Here is a 20,407-nt window from a genome sequence, read left to right as displayed (position 1 = left end):
TCTCCAAATGTACTCAACATGGAGTGGACCGCAAAGGAACTTCTACACTGTGTGGTGGAACAGGCCCCAAGACTAAAGACTCTGCCCACTGGTCCACCAGCCTGTGGCAGAACCTCCCCCTACCCCTTGTCGGTGACTGTGATCAAACACATTTGTCTCAAGGTCACTGTCAAGTGTTCATGGCAAAACCACCCTCGACTGTTAGGAAGCTGAGACCAGCTGGAAGCTGAGCATCCTTTTCCAAACAGCAACCCCACCCAAGGCCCCCACAATGTGCTCTAGAGTCCTCCAAAGTTGAAAAATGCGGTCTGAGAAGGAAAACAAAAAACTAGAGGGGATTAGGAGAGGAGGGGAAGGGAGAAGGGGGGAAGAAGGAGTGGCGGTGAACCTCCGGAGCCTCTGGACAGCAGCCCCACTGCCTGGTCAGAGTTCTCATCATCAAAGCATCAGGTGGCCAATTTGACAGGTCTCATTCATAAAATATTTTCCTGATAATTGTATAACTGCTTAGTTTAGATTTGAGACTAGAAATTATACACATCAGAACAACAACAACAAAAAAAGCCCTGAGAAGGTATCTCATTCAATTAACCTTATTCCTTTGGGCTGAGGGAGGCAGATGTGTTCATTTGGGGGTTAAGGGTAATGCCTTTTGTGTGTGGGTCTGATATCAGGGAAATCTGTACTCCTGGTGACAAGGGGTTAAGATAATTAAAATCAGAGAAGTCTTGTTACTAGAGGACATGTTTTGATTATTAGATCAGATGAAGATAAGGGAGCAATAATTTTGAAGAAGTATTGCCGAATTGTTTCATTAACTGCACAGTATTAAAGAATTCCCCCAAGAGATGGATAAAGAACATCAATTTGTGAAACTGCATTTCATTTTTTTTTTTGAGAAGGCAAATGTTACAATCATAGCTGATTTAGAGGAAGTTGCTCTATCATAGGACATGTAAGGTTTACTCCCCCCCTCATGTCGTCAGATGCAGCAGGCGTGAGCCACGGCCTTTAACTGCGATAGCCAAGAGAAAGGGAAATTATCTAATAACGATGCCATTGCTAGGGTCAGAAACGGCCATCGTATGAGAAATTAGATTTAATCTAGAAATGAAAAATGATTGCGGGCAGGAATTCTGGGCAATTATTGGCAAGCTGATGAGAGAATCAAAACCTCAGGATTTGTCCCCATGGCTGATAAGAAAGGTGACCAGATCTCAACCATCTCCCCAAAGATGGCAGAACTGTCTCCTCAAAGAGAACCAGGCACCCACCCCAAAGAGGCAACAAAGAAACTAGTGAGGGTGAGCCATGGGTGCGGGTAGTGTTGGCGAGATCAGGTCAGCAAGCCACCAGGAGGACAGGCCCCCTGGAAGCTGCAACAATTTAGTCTTGGGTTAGAAACAGGTGATATGTCAAGAAGACAAGCTGGATTTTTTTTTTTAATTAAAATGAGCCTGACCGTGTTCTAGAATTATCTTTCAAACCTGTCGTCTGCCAAGTCCATTCCGCCTTGTAGTGGCCCTATAGGACAGAGTAGAGCTGCCCCATAGGGTTTCCAAGGAGCAGCTGGTGGATGTGAACTGCTGACCTTTTGGTTAGCAGCCGTAGCTCTTAACCACTGTGCAACCAGGGCTCTGGCAGAATTATATAAAAAATTTTTCTTTACATTTTTGCAACTAACTTCGATTTACTGTATTTAATATATATATAAAGTATATCCATTATATTTAACACATAATGGAAATACTTCATAGCCAGCCACTCACTCACACACAGAGATTGAGAAGGGCAGGAAGAAACCTGAGTGAGCCCTAATACTGGCTGGGGAGAGGTTACAGAGTGGGGAAGCCTCTAGCCTGGGAGCCTGGAGCCCTGTCCCTCTCTGGCCCTTCTCTCTACATCTGTCAAATAAGAAAGACACCTCCAGAGGAGTCCTTTCTGGCTTTGACATGCTATGATCCTAGGATTCCGGAACTACCTTCCGTTATACTACGTTCAACAGACTGGAAATACCTTAAATGAAGTATTATTATTATTGTTAACATATGAAAAAGGCGCCAGGTTCTGGATTTGGGATACAAATTTATGAGAAACCCCAAGAGGGTCTATCTTCTGAACAGACTGGCTAACAACTCTGTGTTGGGAGATAGGAGGCTGAACTTGTGGGCACCCTGTGCTGAAGCAGCACTGATCTTTGGGCCCCTGAGTGCAGCACAGGCCTGAGGGCACAGCGCCAGGACCCAGAAACATCTCCTGCAGCTCAGGTCACAGATGAGCTTGAGGAACTGCTTGGCTTCCATTTGGCTGGAGGCACACAGAGAGCCAGAGTTTTGAGGCACTGGGTTCTGAAACTCTCTTGCTAGGATCATTCTCAGAAAGCCAGGGAAGCCCAACAAAGCTGGCCAACAGACACATATGCAGAAACAGCGTCTGACCTGGACAAATACCCCAGGCCCCACAGCAAGAGACCACAGGGCCTCCAGGTAGACACCAGACTTTCCATCTTGGGAGTTCTCACGTGGCCAACAGTCCAGTGGAGAGATGCTAGAGGACAGGGATTGAGATCAAGAGCCAGGGACACCTGTGCATGCCAGGAGTGGCCCGCTAGGAGCAAAAAATAGTCCAGGCAGAAGCTAACAGAAGTTCAAACTGTCTTCCTGCCTCAGGGCCAGGTGGCTCTGCTTGAGCCACTGTATAGACACTCAAGGTTACTATGTTTGATGCCAGTGAGTGGCTCTCTTCCACACAACATGCCCTCTAAGAAGGAGCTCCAGTGGAGAGTAGACATGTGCATCTGAGTGATGAGTCTGAGGGGAGCCTCAGGTCCTGTTTATGCTGCCCTCATTTGAGGGGAAACCTTTTGTTGAAGCTCAGACTGGTAAAAAATCCCAAATAGGCACTTCCGCTTTTAGAGGGGAATGAATTTTAACCATTACCTTTGCAGACAATAAAAGTTAGCTATGTGTCATGCCACGGCCAAGGCTGGGCAAATAAGGCCGCTTCCAAGACAAGGCCCCCTGCCATTGTCACCACACCCAGTGCAGACACTGGGGGCAGAAATGACCTAGTGAGGAGCTCAGGATGTTGATGAGACCAAGAAGCACAGTGCCAGCCTGACCCGCCTGCCGACCTCGCACTCCCTCAGTGCCCCCAGGACTGGTGCACAGATGGAGGGGGCTTGGGGGGATGTGCGCACATCCAGCCCTCCCTCCCTGGGTGGCCCCCTCCTGCAGCCTCCCGGCACCCTTACTTTGAGCGTGCTGTTCTTGGCACTCAGCTGCTGCTCAAGCTGGGAGATCTGGCTGGCCGAGTTCTCGCGCAGCTTCGTGAGGCTGGCCTGGAGTCTCTGCACGTCCTCCACAAGCTGGGCGATCTCCCGCTCTTTGGCGGCCAACTCAACTTCCAGGCTGGAACGGGTCAGCACCTCTATGGCCTGCTCCTAGGGAGAAGAAAGGAAATGACAAAACTGCACCAGCTTCGGGCAGGGGCTTGGGGCAACTGTGCTGGCAACGAGGGGAAAACACAAGACTCAAGGGCGTGGATGGTGAGCTCACAGCAAGAGACATTCCCGGCCTCTACTCTGGCTGAGCCTACAACAGGCCGCCACGGCACCTTCCCAGGTATATGCTAGCTTGCTCCACCTGCATTTAGTCACTCAACAAATATTTATTGAGTGCCCACAATGTAATGGCATACAGCTGCGAACAAAAAAGCCAAAAACCCCTGCCTTCCCAGAGCTTACATTCTAGTGGGGATGGGGAGATGCAATAAATAAACATGTTAGGGTGGTGATAAGTGCTACAGAAAAACATAGGAAACAAGCATGGGGGCTGGGAGGTGGGAGAGGCTTTACTGAGGCTTATTGAGATGTTGTCTGAGCAAAGACTTATGACGGGTGGGGGAGGGGCAGCATGTTCCAGAACATTCCAAAGCATTCGAGTTTTCAATTGTGAGATATGAATCAATGTCTTTTGGTTTCATTATTAAATCGATTATCTAGAAACTTAGATACTGTTTGATGAGCTGATTCTCAGAGCCAGCATTTTCAAAATAGCTAAAAGATGTGGAAAATGTGTATTTGGGGTCCCTTGGCTTAGAAACTCTTATGATAATCTGATTTTTTTAAAAAATTTTTTTCCTCAAAAAATGCTTATTGTGGAAAATATGCAAAACAGAGAAAAGGTATAAAAAAGAAAAACTCATCCATAATTCTACTTTTCAAAGACTAAAACGGTGTTTTTTCAAGTTTTAAAAATAATGCCGGCTCCTGAATGATTTGGAAAGCTTTTTAGAGAGGCAGAGGCATGTGTGAACGGCAGTGACGGGATGCGGAGGACAGGACGGCTCTGGCCCCAACGATGGCAAAACCTGGGGGTAGCTCAGGCCGTGGCCCAAATGCCACTGTCCCTGTTGTCACCTCCCCCCCTGAAGTGCACTGCTCTGTGTCAATCTTACCCATATTGGGTGGCAGTGGCAGGCCCTAGCTGGCAGGTGCAACCATGCCCTTCTGTGCCCTGATGGGCTTGTTTGCATTTGGGGACAGCCAATCAATCACCCAGGGAAACAATTTTTCACATGTTCCTCCTGGGAAATTAAGGTCTTTACCACTTTAAGACTGTCCAGCTTGATGTGTAACGCAGTGACTCCTCTGTGTGTCTTGGATTTGTGTCAGGTTGTAAAATCAGGTCCTTGTTTCTCCCCCACCCCTGGAAGATCTGCACTCGGCCCCGGGGCCCAGTGAGCATCTTCCCGAAGGTTTATTTCACAGGCACATGCCGTCCAGACCAGTCCTACTCCAAGTGCAGGCCACGGACTGCGGCCAATTAAACTGCTGCTGGTGCACAACGAGACAAGCACAGAAAGTGAGAGTGAAGGCTTGGAAACTGTTACAGCAACTCCACACTGCTGTGACACTCTCACTGTCTTTTGTAAAACTATCAGTCTGCCACAGATTGGAAACGAAAAAAACAAAACAGAACTGTCCTTGGCCACAGGGAGCCTGGGAGGCACTGCCCTGAACAACGTTGGCCGGGACCCATGGCAAGGAGCCCTGGGCAGTATGTGGTGGTCTCCCACGTGTCAGGACAGTGGAGTCTAATGGAACAATAAGGGAGCCTCGGGAGGAGGCCGGGAAAGAAGGGAGAGACAGGCCTAGCTTGCAGGGCTGGGCAGAAAAAAGGCGGACTCGGTTTTAGGGCAGGAGCCTAGGGAAAGGGTAGGTGCCTTGGTTGGGAGGGACAGGGGACAGGGCAGGAGAAGTGACCCACACTGCCTTTTGAGCGATCATGCTGGCACCTGCTGGGGAACGTTTGGGGGGGGGGGGGGCGGCCCGAGAAGCCTGGACTTGGGGTGGCCACAGGAAGCCCCTGGAGGCTCTGATGCAGGAAGGGGCTAGGATAGGTGATGGTGGGTATAAACAGATCCATGTCTACCTAATTTATTTCATCAACCTCCCAACCTGAGGGATCCAGCCCCCAAAAAAGTGCTTAAGGTGCTGTTAGGGAAAGAGCCTGTAAAAGCAACCAAAAGATGATCTGGGTTTTAAAGGGGGCAAACATGAGTTAATACATCAGGGATAAGCACCTCAGATACTATGTATGAGGACAGCAGCTCTTGGTGCTGACCCTGGAGCCAGGACACATACCTGGGAGTGGGCGGTCCTTCTGTCAACCCCAGTTCCAGCTCTGCCACAAGCTGGTGTGTGACCCTGCGCATGTCATTTAATCCTCAGGAGTCTGAGCCACATTCCTCATTCATAATGTAGCAGACGTCATTACTGACGTGCATAAAAGGAGGTGAGATGACAGACCCCAAAGCCATAAGATGCTAGAGATAAGAAAAGATCACCTTCCCTCAGCCCAGGCCTGGTCACTCCTGTCTCCAGGACGGGGAGTACCCCTGGATGTCCCATCATCAGGACATGACAGGGAACTAAGAAGGAAATGAAGACGGGCTTGTGGGACGATCTAGGGCTGGGAGGTGCGAGAGGCCTGAGCCAGGGTGACAGAGCAGGGCCGCTAAGCCCAAAGATCACCATCTGGAAAGAAAACCTATGCAACAGCAAGCAAGGTGGGCATCCTGTGGTAAAAGGGGCAGCCGTTACAAGTTCAGGGAGGCTGGTGTCAGGCCATTGAAAGCCACTGAGATTGCTACTCAAGAAGTGAAGTTACGATGGGCACATGTGGATTCAATGGGGGCCAGGGGCACTGATACCCTCACATCTGTCCAGGGCTTAATCGTCCCAGAATCACTTGGGAGATCTGGGAAATATACAGGTTCCCGGCCCTAGAAGCTCCCTCAGGGATTCTGGTAGAAGCCAGGCTCAGGACCCTGGCTCAGACAAGCACATGAAGGAAGGAGCCAGGACCCTGGCTCAGACAAGCACATGAAGGAAGGAGGCAGGACCCTGGCTCAGACCAGCATGTGAAGGAAGGAGCAGAAAGGGACTAACCCAAGCCCAGAATCCTGACTTTAAAACATGGAAAAAATGGAAGGGCTTCTGATGCCAGTGATGGGGCATGTTTTCAAAGGGAAGAGAAAACGTAAAAACAGAAGTCACTCCGGTGGCCTTCCATCAGATTTGTCTCTCTGAACCTGCTTGCCTCCCCTTACTGCTCACCTGCTGGCAGGAAATATCACAAGTTGTCTAACTGTCCGTGGAGTAGTCTGACTGAGACTGGAGCGCTGAGACTGAGGGGAGCTGGATAACAAGCTCTCTTATCCTGCAGCCATTTCCATGTTAAATATGAATGAGATGCAGAATCACTACTCAATACGGAAATCCTCACTGCAGAGTGACGGCAAGCCCCGGACCCCAGCCTGAGACACGCAGCAGCAGGCTGGGCTAAGCTTCTAGTTCTATGTGCCCCACTGAGGGCAAGAAGAGGGAACAGGGGCCTCTGTTTCATCTCTTTCTTTTTGCCACCTCTACTCCTGCCACCACCAGTTAAACAAAGCAGGCTGGCTTCTATCACTCTATTCACTTTTTCTAGTATTATTTTGGTCTGTTTAGGTTAAAAAAGGTGGCCTGCTGTGGTGCACCGGAACCCTGAACTGATCGTATTTGTCTGCAAATACTTCACAAAGTAAGGAACCCAGGTGGCACAATGGTTAAGGACTCGGCTGCTAACTGAAAGACTGATGGTTCGAACCCACCCAGTCTCAGTTGGAGAAAAGGCCTGGTGATCTGCTCCTGTAAAGACGACAGCTCAGAAAACCCTGTGGGATAATTTTACTCTGTCACATTGGGTTGCTATGAGTTGGAAATCGACTCTACGACACCTAACAACACTTTAAAAGTACCTTCATCTAGATTGTCTCCTTCAGCGCACATGAAGAAGGGGTAGGGCAGGCGTTGGGGAAGAAGAATGAACTTTGGAGTAGGACAAACTTAGGTTTAGATTCTGGCTTTACATTTTCAAGCTGTGTGGCCTTGGGCAAATTACTTAACTCCTCCGAGCCTCAGGAGGTCCCTGGGTGGCACAAATGGTTTGCACTCGTCTACTAACCAAAGGTTGGCAGTTTGGACCCATCCAGCAGTGCCATGGAAGAAAGGCCTGGTAATCTACTTGGGTAAAGATTATGGCCATGAAAACCCTATGGAGCAGCTCTACTTCTGTAACACAAGTTGTCACCATGTGTCTAAACTGATTTGACAGCAGTGGGTTTGGTTTGGTTTTGGTCTGAACCTCGGTCTCCTTATCTGTAGAACGATGATAATAATAGCACCTCTAAGGGCTGTGGTGTTGGGAGGCAGAAATGAGATGCCCACCTGAAGCCCGGCCCATCTCTACCAGAGCTTTGTGGGTGACTGCTCACCTTCTAGGATCGGTGATTCCGCTGACCCCCGATGGATCAATTTTGGCTTTCACTACATCGATAGAGTCCACTGTTTTTCTGCCGTGTTATGCCGGCCAAAGCCAAAAGACCATTTTTCCGCCGGCCCAGTTTCCTATGCTCGCTACCCAACTGGCTGGAGCTGCAGCGGCCTATGTGGGGAATGCAGACCCAACGGAAACCCCAGCAGGATCGCTCTTTGAAGACTGAATCAATGCCATGTAAACACTGCACTTACCGATGATGAAGTGTCTAAGCACCCCTACGATCTGCAACTTACTCTACCCGCAAAAACATTCATTTCCTTCTCAAATGTTTGGGTTGCTGCAGTCCCGAATGGTGCCAAAAATCCTTTCCATCAAAACATTTCACTCAGGAGCCCTGTGCAGACACACTAGGATGCATGGCTTCCCCTAGAGTACCAAGATGACCATAGAGGCTGGAGAGGCTGGTACTGATCCCATCCCTGAGGGCTTTCTTTCAGCGATGGCATGGTATTCAGGCCTCTGAACTTGGGTGACAGAAAAGTAACAAAGCGAAGGGTGCATTTTGGTTAAGATTAAGACCCAGAGTCCATGAAGCACAAAGGATGTGACGGTCCCTTTAATGGAAAACTTTTCTCCAATTTCTCCATAATCCTGAAACACTCAAATCATGTTTTATTTAACATACTTAAAAAAAAAGAAAACTAAAATCCATTCTTAAAAGGTAGCCCTGACATGAAAAATTTGCTTTAGGTCTGAAATGCTACGGTTCAGATGTACTTCTAGGGAATACAGTAAAACCTGTGAAAGCCGGAACCTGTGCAAAGCAGAAACCTGTCAGAGAAGGAAAACTCAAATAACTTCCGTTAAACAGAGAGCGCTGAAAAAGTGGTGACTGCACTCTATCAAAGGTGGAGAACTTGTGAGACCCGGAAAAACAGGGCAGGCCCATTGCGTTCCAGCTCTCACAGGTTTCGCCGTGGTTTAAAGCCTGGTCCAGGGAGTCAGAGAAGCCCCTGGGTGGCATAAATGCTTACCACACTCCGCTGCAGACCACAGGCTGGCAGTTCAAGTCTACCCGAAGTTACCTCGGAAGAAAGCCCCGCTGATTTACTCCCCAAAGATCCCTGCGGAGCACAGCTCTGCTCTGACACACACGGGGTCTCCATGAGCGGAAGCGACCCGAGAGCGCAGCTCTGCTCAGACACACACGGGGTCTCCATGAGCGGAAGCGACCCGAGAGCTCAGCTCTGCTCTGACACACACGGGGTCTCCATGAGCGGAAGCGACCCGAGAGCGCAGCTCTGCTCTGACACACGGGGTCTCCATGAGCGGAAGCGACCCGAGAGCGCAGCTCTGCTCTGACACACACGGGGTCTCCATGAGCGGAAGCGACCCGAGAGCGCAGCTCTGCTCTGACACACACGGGGTCTCCATGAGCGGAAGCGACCCGAGAGCGCAGCTCTGCTCTGACACACGGGGTCTCCATGAGCGGAAGCGACCCGAGAGCGCAGCTCTGCTCAGACACATACGGGGTCTCCATGAGCGGAAACGACCCGAGAGCGCAGCTCTGCTCTGACACACACGGGGTCTCCATGAGCTTAAACGACCCGAGAGCGCAGCTGTGCTCTGACACACGGGGTCTCCATGAGAGGAAACGACCCGAGAGCACAGATCTGCTCTGACACACACGGGGTCTCCATGAACGGAAGCGACTCGAGAGCACAGCTCTGCTCTGACACACACGGGGTCTCCATGAGCTTAAACGACCCAAGAGCGCAGCTCTGCTCTGACACACGGGGTCTCCATGAGCGGAAACGACACGAGAGCGCAGCTCTGCTCTGACACACACGGGGTCTCCATGAGCGGAAGGGACCAGAGAGCACAGCTCTGCTCTGACACACACGGGGTCTCCATGAGCGGAAACGACCCGGGAGCGCAGCTCTGCTCTGACACACACGGGGTCTCCATGAGTGGAAGCGACTCGAGAGCAGAGCTCTGCTCTGACACACACCGGGTCTCCATGAGTGGAAACAACTCGAGAGCGCAGCTCTGCTCTGACATATACGGGGTCTCCATGAGCCGGAAACAACTCTAGAGCGCAGCTCTGCTCTGACACACATGGGGTCTCCATGAGTGGAAACAACTCAAGGGCGCAGCTCTGCTCTGACACACACGGGGTCTCCATGAGCCGGAAACTACTTGACAGCACAGCTCTGCTGATACACACGGGGTCTCCATTAGCTGGAAATGACTCGAGAGCACAGCTCTGCTCTGACACACACGGGGTCTCCATGAGTGGAAACGACTCGAGAGCAATGGATGCAGGGCGTCAGAAGACCCCGGTCCAGTCTGGGCTCAGATGCTGGCTAACTCTGGGGGAGGTGTTCCTGGTCATAGAGTTCCTGCTTCTTCCTCTATATAAAAACCCAAACCAAACCCAGTGCCGTCGAGTCGATTCCGACTCATAGAGACCCTACAGGACAGAGTAGAACTGCTCCATAGAGTTTCCAAGGAGCATCTGGTGGATTTGAACTGCCAACCCTTTGGTTAGCAGCTGTAGCACTTAATTGCTACGCCAGCAGGGTTTCCTTCATCTATATAAATAGTAATACCCCGTTTCACAGATTAGGTGAAATAATGCCTGCCAAATTGACGTAAAAATTTATTACAACAGTAATTTTTTCCTGCTAGACTGCTGTCTCTCGGGGAAGGACCTACTCTCATTCTTCATTGTTTTCCTAGTGTCTGCTACAAGCTTTGGCACACAGAAGGGCTCAATAAATCTTTGTTGAATACAAGAACATCTATAATTGCAACACACTTATCATAGGGTATCAGGGCTAAGGGGACCTTAGCAAACCAAAAAAAGAACCCAAATTTGTTGCTGTTGAGTTGATTCTGATTCATAGTGACCCTACAGGACAGAGAAGAACTGCCCCACAGGGTTTCCAAGGAGTGGCTGGTGGGTTTGAACTGCTGACCTTTTGGTGAGCAGCCGTAGCTCTTAACCACTGTGCCACCAGGGCTCCAAAGGGACCTTAGAATCACTTAATTTTTATTTTACAAATGAGGAGACTAGCTACAGAGCTGAGCCTGGTAGAGACTAGGACTCCTGGATCAGAGACAATGACGCCAGCCACAGTAACAGTATTACGAGCAATTGCAAAGTTTTACTAAGGACTTATTAGATGCCAGGCATCGTTCTAAACGCTTTTCTCACAAAAACTTTTTGAGTCCTCGCAAAACCCCCACTTCACGGAGATGAAACTGAGAGTCAGGGAAGTTAAGCCACATGTCCAAAGTCACAAGGCTGATAAGTTGCAGAACTGGGATATGAACCTAAGAGTATGGCTGATATCTGTGGTCTTAACCACTATGCTGCTCCAAGTCACTGCACAGAACTGAAAAAGAAAGAGTCTGACAACCAGTAATCCAAAGTCCTCTTGGTCAAGCTGGGAAAGTTCTAGCTAAGAGCTACCTTTGTTAATCTTATAAAACCATGAGGCAAAATGACCAAGGTTTTTGCCTTGCTCTTCCTGAATGCTGGCACTTCAGATGTGAGAGTCCAGTGCTGATGTAAGTCAGAGCAGGTGGCTATTTTATTACCTCATGGGCCTCCCAGCTCACCATGAACGGTTTTTCGCCACGGCAGTACACATCCAGGAGAACAAACTTCCAATTTTCCCTTGCAGTTCTGGCAAGGATTCAGTCAACGATCTCCACCCGGGCACTGTCAATTACCCTCTGGGCCAGCGTGATCCCATCTCACCCACCTCCGGCTCTGTACTGGGAGGCCTCATGCTGACCGTGAAGCACGGGTGCATAATCAGCGAGGCTTGGCCTTCTGACTTGAACAGGTTCCACCCTCAAATTCTTAAAAGCACCCCCCACCAAGAAAGCAGTCCTGTTGAAAATATTATTCCAGAAAGAGACGCTAGGAACAAAAATAACAAAGCAGTTGTAACATAAAGTTGCAGATGCCAGGCGGGCAGAGGCCCGACAGCCGTGACTACCCACCACATCCGGAGCCTTCTGGATCTGTGAGGCCAGCTGGAGAGAGTGGTTGGCCGACGAGAGCTGCTCCCTTAGGGTCTCCGCCTCTCTCTGAGCCACCTCTGCCCTCTGAAGGAAATGAAAAGGGGTGAAAAGAGAAAGTACATTCAGTTTAACAACTGACAATTATTACAAGAACATTCATCAATTCATGCCTGACTGACTATAATTGATTTTCCTAAACACTCCACCTAATAAATGCTAGGAGAAAACATCGAATGTGATGGATTTTTATTTTAAACAGTACAAGGAAGAAATAATTGAGCGATTATGACAGTAATTTAACGCTAGGAGCAAGGAATCCCCTGCTGGTACTAACGCTCCGGCCCACTGAATTTCCCAGACTGAATAAATACAAGTGGAAATAGAGTCTTTTGATTCAATTTCTTTCTATTCTCATAGACCAAGAAGATTTTATTGCAGGATTGCTCCTGGGAGTAATTCTCACGGGTAAACAGTGAATTAAAGACACTTTGGCCATTCTCTTCCTAAAAGAGGCACAATGTTGTAGTTGTTTTCCTGCACAAAGTCTTTCCATAAACGTAAAGGGTGTAAATGCTCCTTCTTTTGTGAGAACCAGGCTTATTTCAATATATTTAACCCTTCGCCTGACAAAGCTTTCTAACACCAGTGCTGCTACTGTTAGCCAATCCGAGGCCAGTGGCCCTGGAGCTGGGGCTCCAGGAGCAAGGGAGCCGACTACAGAGAGAGGTTGCAAGAGAAATGCCTGGACTCTCCTGTCATTTGCATGTAATTCCCGGATGAGGAAAGCAATGTCACAGGGGAGCAAACCAGGATTTCCCGCTGGATATGATGGGGGGGGCGGGGCACGAAGGAGCAGCAGGCAGGAGTTAAAGTAAGAGGTCTGGGTGTTTGGGAGCAGAGGAACCTGGGCAGTTGCCTAACCTAAGCATCCATCTTCCTGTCTCTAAAACGGGACCATCACCCTCTTCGTAGAGACCTTGCATCCACGGAAGTGCACGCACTCAGCATTCATCAGAGGGGTCTTACGGGTGAGCTTGTGCTCGTTTCACAATTATTATGAAGACAAAACTCTTAGGTGGGTGCGAAATGGTAATGACAATGGCTGGGTGATCTGAAAAGTGACAGAACCTTCTTCCCACCAGACTCACATTCGGCTAATAGAGCAGGTAAACGAGAAAGGCCTGGCTGAGCAGGGCTACTGTGTGAGTTTTATTTGGGGGGTGACAGCATGTGTCTGCTACCAGCTAAGAAAGAACTGGAAAAGGCGAAACCAGGAGTTAGCCTGCCTGGTCCTCTATCGCCTGTCTAGTGTTGTATGAGGAGCGGGCCTGGCGCCCTCCAGTGATTCTGAGGTTGGCTTCCATTCCCAGCAGCACTGTTCTGAGAATCTACCTGCTCTGCACACAGACAAATGAGGACATTCCAACAACAGCTGGTCTGCCCAGGTGGTGCTGGTGGCCTCCTGCCTGCTTGCTTCTTGGGGTGCTCTTGGAATCACACTCAACCCAATTTAGCACCTGGCCAGACCTGCCCATGGCCAGTCTCCTCCCACCCTATCTGTTCCAAACAGCATCTAGAACCATTTTAGGCCCTTAGTCATCTGGCAAGGTGGCTGTTTTCTATTGAGAGAGGTGGCAACGTGATCAGGATGGCTAAAGTGGCTGGGGTGATTCTGGTGCGTGCCCACTCCTCAACTATTACAGCTACGGGAGGGTTTCCTCCTCAGTGATTCCAGTCTATTTTCAGACACGCCATTCATTCCAAGAGTTAGCTTTCTTTTCAGCTAAGTCCTTGGGCACAGAATCCTCGTAACTCTGCCAGGAATGATGGTTAATTTACTGGATACTTTTGACATAGTTCTTAGCCTAGTGGAGGAGCTGTCCTGGTGGCAGCCAACGAGGTAGCATCACCACCACTCTGACTCATACACTTGGCCCCGGAATGAGTTCTGGAACGAGCAGAGCTCGGGACGGCACGGCCAATGGGCTGATGAGGAGTCCCACTCAGAGGGGAGACCCTTCTGATCAAAGCACATGGCTTCCAGGACAAGCATCCAGGCATCGATAATTTCTTCCTCAGTCTGCGTAATTCCTTCAGAGCTTTTGCACTTGTATTCAGTTTCCAAGCTTATGAAAAGAATCACTCTGGCCTGTCCCTTTGTAGTCGCAGCCGTTGATCTCATTTGGCCTGACTTGGTTAGTTCAGTGCAACTTTTTGATTATATATTTAGTTAGGATTTACATCCTGAATGCCGCCTCCCACAAAAGAGTTGAGTTAAATGTGCACAGAGCAGAGCAATTAAAATAAAAACAGGAGCAGAAGCAGTTAAAGGAGAAAGCAGGGAAACAGGTGTTGAGAAGCAGTTGGACTGATGAGTTTTGTCGACAGCCACATTTAACCCCACTGTGCGCAGCTAGGACAGAAAGAAAGGGTGAGTGCTGGGCCACATGACTGGTATCACTGGCTTCCGAGCTCTCCCACTTTCTTGACTAGCAACTTAACCAGCTGAAGCTGCACATGGCTAGAACTGGGATCAATGACGGGAGATGGAAAGCTGTTTTCTGTTCTGGAACCCCAGACAAGGAGCTGTGGTTACTATGAGTCACCTAACTCTGTTGTCCCTGACAAGCTCCCTGTTTCCTCCTGTGTCCCCATGGAGACAAAGGCATGGGGACACATGTCCAGGTCTCGGTCAGGGCTGAGCCATGTTACAGCCTGCCAGGCTGGTTACAGCCAACCGACGATGAGAACAGTGCTTGCCAGGCCTGAGCGGCCGTCCTGGGAGGTTTCTCTTGCTGGCTCTTGCTTGCCTCTGTGCTTTTCTGAGAAATGGAGAAAGTGCTGGAAACACAGCAAAAGTAAAGAAGGAGAGTAGGTGAATAAATCAGGACATTGCTCGCATTTTGGTGTTAGCTCTGACCACAATGATAGAAAACAGCTACCGTGCAGGATGACTAACGACCAATAAGATGACATGGTCAAGTGCCAGTAGTGCCCACCATAAGGAAACTAGTGTCCAGTAAATGTCATCATCATTATTGAGGCCCTCTCTTGAGATGCCTCAGGTCGGCATTAGTCTTTCCTCATCTACAGTGGAAGGCTTTCTTAGGGGATGGGGCTATAGACTGTAAGCTGCTCTTTGCCTCCGCTCAGCAGTCACCACAAAGGTAGGAGGCAGCGAGTCCCTCCTTGTTTCAACAATTCTTCATGTTAGTCATGTCAGTGGACAGTGATGATCAGGAAGGGATTACCCAATAAGCAAGGTAAGCATGTATGTACCAGGATCAACAAAACAAGGGTATCAGTTGTCCAAGGCGAAGACTCATAGACGCCAAGCAGACAGGACACAAGGAAAAGCGAGTGCTGCGGTGAAAGAGTACTGGCAGGGCACTAAATGAAACTGGTATCAGCTCCAGTGCGTGAGAATGTGTGGCTGGAAATAAAGTGCACACACAGTTACAAGGGCACCCATGTGCAAGGCTGTTTAAGCCACGAGGCCCCCACACTTCAACATCGTCGTGGCCGATAGCTGTCTCCTACAGCCCGCTCCTATGTAACTGAAATTCCTTATCTCTGCAGGTCTCTTGGGAATATACTATTTCTTTTTAATAAACAAGGGGTATGGCTGAGCTGTTGTATCTAACTCTTGTTACATTCACCCAACATGCAACTGGATCCAACATAAGTGGCTACTGGGCAAGAGCGGATTACATTAATAGCTAACAGGTCTCTGATCCATTTTGAGACAATCGTCTTGTACAACCACGTCTGCTGATCCAGCAAGTCCAGCCAGGAGATCCAGCAATGCTCTTTGCCATGATACAAACACCAGTGTGCTCCTGAGCACATCCTGGTAAACAGTGAGAACTCCAGTCCCAGATGATGTGCAATAAGTTGACCTCTACATTTAATTCAATCAAGTCACTTTTTAACTGTACAGCATTTACGTAGAGAGTTACATCCTAAGTTTTGTAAACGATAATACTTATAACTTTAAAATATGTTTGGCATACATACAGACGCAATCTTGTTGTTGTTGTTAGGTGCTGTCGAGTCGATTCTGACTCATAGCGACCCTATACACAACAGAACGAGAAACTGTCCGGTCCTGTGCAATTCTTATGATCGCTGGTACGCTTGAGCTCATTGTCACAGCCACCACGTCAATCCATCTTGTTGAGGGTCTTCCTCTTTTTCCTGACTCTGTACTTTGCTAAGCATGATGTCCTTCTCCAGGGACTGATCCCTCCTGACAACATGCCCAGTACATAAGACGCAGTATTGCCATCCTTGCTTCTAAGGAGCATTCTTGTTGCACTTCTTCCAAGACAGATTTGTTTGTTCTTTTGGCAGTCCATGGTATATTCAATATGCTTCACCAACACCACAATTCAAAAGTGTCAATTCTTCTTCGGTGTTCCTTATTCATTGTCCAGCTTTCACATGCATATGATGAGACTGAAAATACCATGGCTTGGATCAGGCTAACCTTAGTCTTCAAGGTGACATCTTTGCTTTTCAGCACTTCAAAGAGGTCCTTTGCAGCAGATTTACCCACTGCAATGTGTCTTTTGATTTCCTGATAGCTGCTTCCACGGGTGTTGATTGTGGATCCAAGTAAAATGAAATCCTTGACAACTTCAGTCTTTTCTCCGTTTATCATGATGTTGCTTATTGGTCCGGTTGTGAGGATTTTTGTTTTCTTTATATTGCGGTGCAATCCATACCGAAGGCTGTGGTCTCTGATCTTCAGCAGTAAGTACTTCAAGTCCTCTTCTCTTTTAGCAAGCAAGGTTGTGTCATCTGCATAATGCAGGTTTTTAACGAGTCTTCCTCGAATCCTGATGCCCCGTTCTTCTTCATACAGTCCAGCTTCTCGGATTATTTGTTCAGCATACAGATTGAATAGGTACGGTGAAAGGATACAACCCTGACACACACTTTTCCTGACTTTAAACCAATCGGTATCCCCTTGTTCTGTCCGAACAACTGCCTTCTTACTCTGTGTAAAGGTTCCTCATGAGCACAACTAAGTGTTCTGGAATTGCCATTCCTCGCAATGTTATTCATAATTTATTATGATCCACACAGTCGATTGCCTTTGCATAGTCAATAAAACACAGGTAGACATTCTTCTGGTATTCTCTGCTTTCAGCCAGGATCCATCTGACAGCAGCAATGATATCCCTGGTTCCACATCCTCTTCTGAAACCAGCCTGAATTTCTGGCAGTTCCCTGTCGATATACTGCTACAGCTGTTATTGAACGATCTTCAGAAAATTTTGCTTGCGTGTGATATTAATGATGTTGTTCTATAATTTCCACATTCGGGTGGATCACCTTTTTTGGGAATAGGCATAAATATGGCTCTCTTCCAGTCAGTTGGCCAGGAAGCTGTCTTCCATATTTCTTGGCATAGATGAGCGAGCACCTCCAGCGCTGCATCTGTCTGTTGAAACATCTCAGTTGATATTCCATCAATTCCTGGAGTCTTGTTTTCTGTCAATGCCTTCAGAGCAGCTTGGACTTCTTCCTTCAATACCATGGGTTCTTGATCATATGCTACCTCTTGAAATGGCTGAACATCAACTAATTCTTTTTGGTATAATGACTCGGTGTATTCCTTCCATCTTCTTTTGATGCTTCTTCCGTCGTTTAATATTTTCCCCAAAGAAACCTTTACTATTGCAACTTGAGGCCTGAATTTTTTCCTCAGTTCTTTCAGCTTGAGAAATGCCGAGCGTGTTCTCCCCTTTTGGTTTTCTATCTCCAGCTCTTTGCACATGTCATTATAATACTTTACTCTGTCTTCTCGAGCCGCCCTTTGAAATCTTCTGTTCAGTTCTTTTATTTCATCATTTCTTCCTTTTGCTTTAGCTGCTTGACCTCCGTAAGCAAGTTTCAGAGTCTCCTCTGACATCCATTTTGGTCTTTTCTGTCTTTCCTGTCTTTTCAATGACTTCTTGCTTTCTTCATGTATGATGTCCTTCCACAACTTGTCTGGTCTTCGGTCACTAGTGTTCAATGCATTAAATCTGTTCTTGAGATGATCTCCAAATTCAGGTGGGATATACTCAAGGTCAGTCTAACATACATTTAATATAATATTAACATGGGTAATAATTTAATATGCTACTAACACAGAAACTTCCAAACAATACTGGAAATATTAATATTTAACATGAAAAGTTTTAGTTTATGTATCAAGTGAGTTTTTCATTGTTTTGCAGGACACAGTGCTTGATATTTCTCTATATATGCTGATAAACGAGGTATTAGGTACATTAAGAGGATGTAAAATTTATCATGCAAAATATGTTTCTGTTTTCCAACGAGTGTGTTTCTAAATTCATCTTCCAAGGAAGCAACAAAGGGCATGGATATACCTGGTGAAGAATGCATGAAGGCATTCAGGAAATTAGTGCAGGCTTATCCCAATGACTTAAATACAGACCTTTATGAAGAAGTGGGACAATTCCATTCTTACATAAGAACTAAGTTCACAGATTCAGGAAAGACAAATTTTACTCATGTAGGCATGTATGAGTCCATAATAGAAGATAAAATATAACTCATATTTTCCAATGTTTACACTGCTTTACACATATTCCTAACATTAATGATCACAAACGGCACAACAGAATGCTCGCTTCATCCCTAAAGAAACTCAAAAACCCTTAATGTACAATAATGGTTCAAGAAAGACTTGATTCATTATCCTTACTACACATGGAAGTAGATATTGCTCGGCAGCTTAATTGTGACAAAATCACTGAAGAATTTATAAGAGCAAAGAGTAGAAATGTTTTTAATTATAACATGTTAGAGACAAAAGATCTATCTAAAAATACAATACAGTATTTTGTGATAATATTTGTTTTCTGGTCATTAAATTTTCTTTTATGACATCTTTTCATCTGTTCATTTATAATTATAGCATTTATCACAAAACAAACATCAAAATTGAGTATGAGTCGTTTAAAGCAAAATTGGTAAAAATCAATTCTTCCTTGTGGGAGATCAACAGAATCTTATATTAATTGTTGAAAGAACTAAGTTCACCGACTCATTTTCTTTGCTGTAGGATATGTGCAATATTCTTTTTATAGAAAATGTGGTACATAGTACACCTACTCCTAACTTATCGACTATCTCGTTATCCAACATTTCGCATTTATGACGACAGAAGAAAACTACTATCCAACTGTTTTACACATCGAGGAGCCGAGGTGAGAGGCATTGGAGGAGGAGGATGGCAATGCTTGTGAGAGGAAGCAAGGCCACAGGGGCTGCCAGAAGTTAGTATTACCTGGGTCTGGATGAGGAGCTAGGCCAGGCCTGTGGCGAGCATAGGGCAGGTGGGTGGCACACACGAGGCGGGTTTGGCCAGGCCTTGAGGAGGCGGTGGGAATCGGGGTTGGAGGGGCAGGGCTCAGAAGTCTCTTCTTCCAAATGGGCTTCTCTGCGACCTCTGCAGCCTCCTCCGGGCCCAGCCGCCCACTACTGAGGCCCATCTCTGGGGCCAGTGGAGCAGGAAGATGGCCTGGAGTGTGGTCAGATGATGGTTGGGCCCCTGCTGCTCTGGAGGTGGTGGGTAAACCCTGATCACCACCACCGTCAAGCCCTGCAGACTCCATGGTGGTGAGGAAAGGGAGCCTGTGTGCCACGTGCCTCCTGAGATGCACTGGGGGTGCCCGATAGGTGGTGACTCTTGCAAAATGGCGATTTTGCGTAACGACCTGGTCTTTGGGACCTGACTTTGTTGATAAGTGAGGAGTAGGTGTAAAAATCTTAGGACCCCAATTTACTAAAAATTTTATAATCCAGTTCATCTCACTCTGAGAAAATGCCACATGACACTTTTGCATTCAACGCGTGAGTAAGCAGGAAGGTGCCAGAGACTACCACTGCTTAGGGCCCTCACCTGCCTAAATCTGGCTCTGGTGTTGATGCGTCCCACCCACGCAGCCCTGGCCAGCTCAGGAGTTACAGGTGAGCTTCTGTCATTAGAGAAGGTGACAGACACTGCTCTGCTCTTTGTGACAGTTGCACATGGGTCACTGGGTGACTCAGGGACGGGCAGCCTACACTGAGGGCCCTCAGTACCTGGGAAACACTGAGCCTGTCCCAGAGGAAGGCCCACAGGGAAGCCTTTGTGGCCCAGGAGGCCCCAGGGAGAGGCAGTAAAGGAATGGGCTTCCCCTTATCTCACCCTCTAAGGGACCATGTCACATGTGAATAATGGATGCTGACAGCTTATTTCCAGGTCTTAAAGTCTGAACAATTTGATTCATAAGGCGGAGGAGAGGCATCATGGAAAAGACAACAGGGAGGAGTAGGAGGCAGCAGCCACGCTGGGGACCACAGCCTAAGACTGTGGGTGAGGCCCAGGGGAGAAGGTGGGCCAGGCCAGGCACAGCTAGTGTGAAACGGGGGCTCCACACCCAGGGAAGTGGCTGTTATTAGATGACTTGTTTTCTGTTTCCCCCAGAACCAAGGTGGAGACGTGACAGAATCCTTACTGCCTCCCCTGTAGGGCAGGC

General features: G+C 47.9%; 1 protein-coding gene across 11 annotated transcripts in view; it reads right to left on the bottom strand.

Annotated features, from left to right (window-relative positions):
• CUX1 (cut like homeobox 1) overlaps nucleotides 1-20,407 on the bottom strand; it is a 457,171-nt gene that overhangs the window by 98,616 nt on the left and 338,148 nt on the right. For 8 of the 11 annotated variants that reach the window (XM_049903554.1, XM_049903560.1, XM_049903557.1 and 5 more), the window contains exons 10-11: nucleotides 11,844-11,948; nucleotides 3,254-3,442 (exon numbers count right to left, since the gene is read on the bottom strand). In XM_049903554.1, coding sequence (XP_049759511.1) covers nucleotides 3,254-3,442; nucleotides 11,844-11,948 — 294 coding nt within the window. The remainder of the gene's footprint in view (nucleotides 1-3,253; nucleotides 3,443-11,843; nucleotides 11,949-20,407) is intronic. The other 3 variants (XM_049903559.1, XM_049903551.1, XM_049903556.1) reach the window with 1 other exon arrangement.

This window comes from Elephas maximus, chromosome 12 (genome assembly GCF_024166365.1).
Source record: "Elephas maximus indicus isolate mEleMax1 chromosome 12, mEleMax1 primary haplotype, whole genome shotgun sequence".
NCBI classification, from domain to species: domain Eukaryota; kingdom Metazoa; phylum Chordata; class Mammalia; order Proboscidea; family Elephantidae; genus Elephas; species Elephas maximus.
Note: the sequence above shows the minus strand (reverse complement) of the source record. Positions and strands in the feature narration are given on the sequence as shown.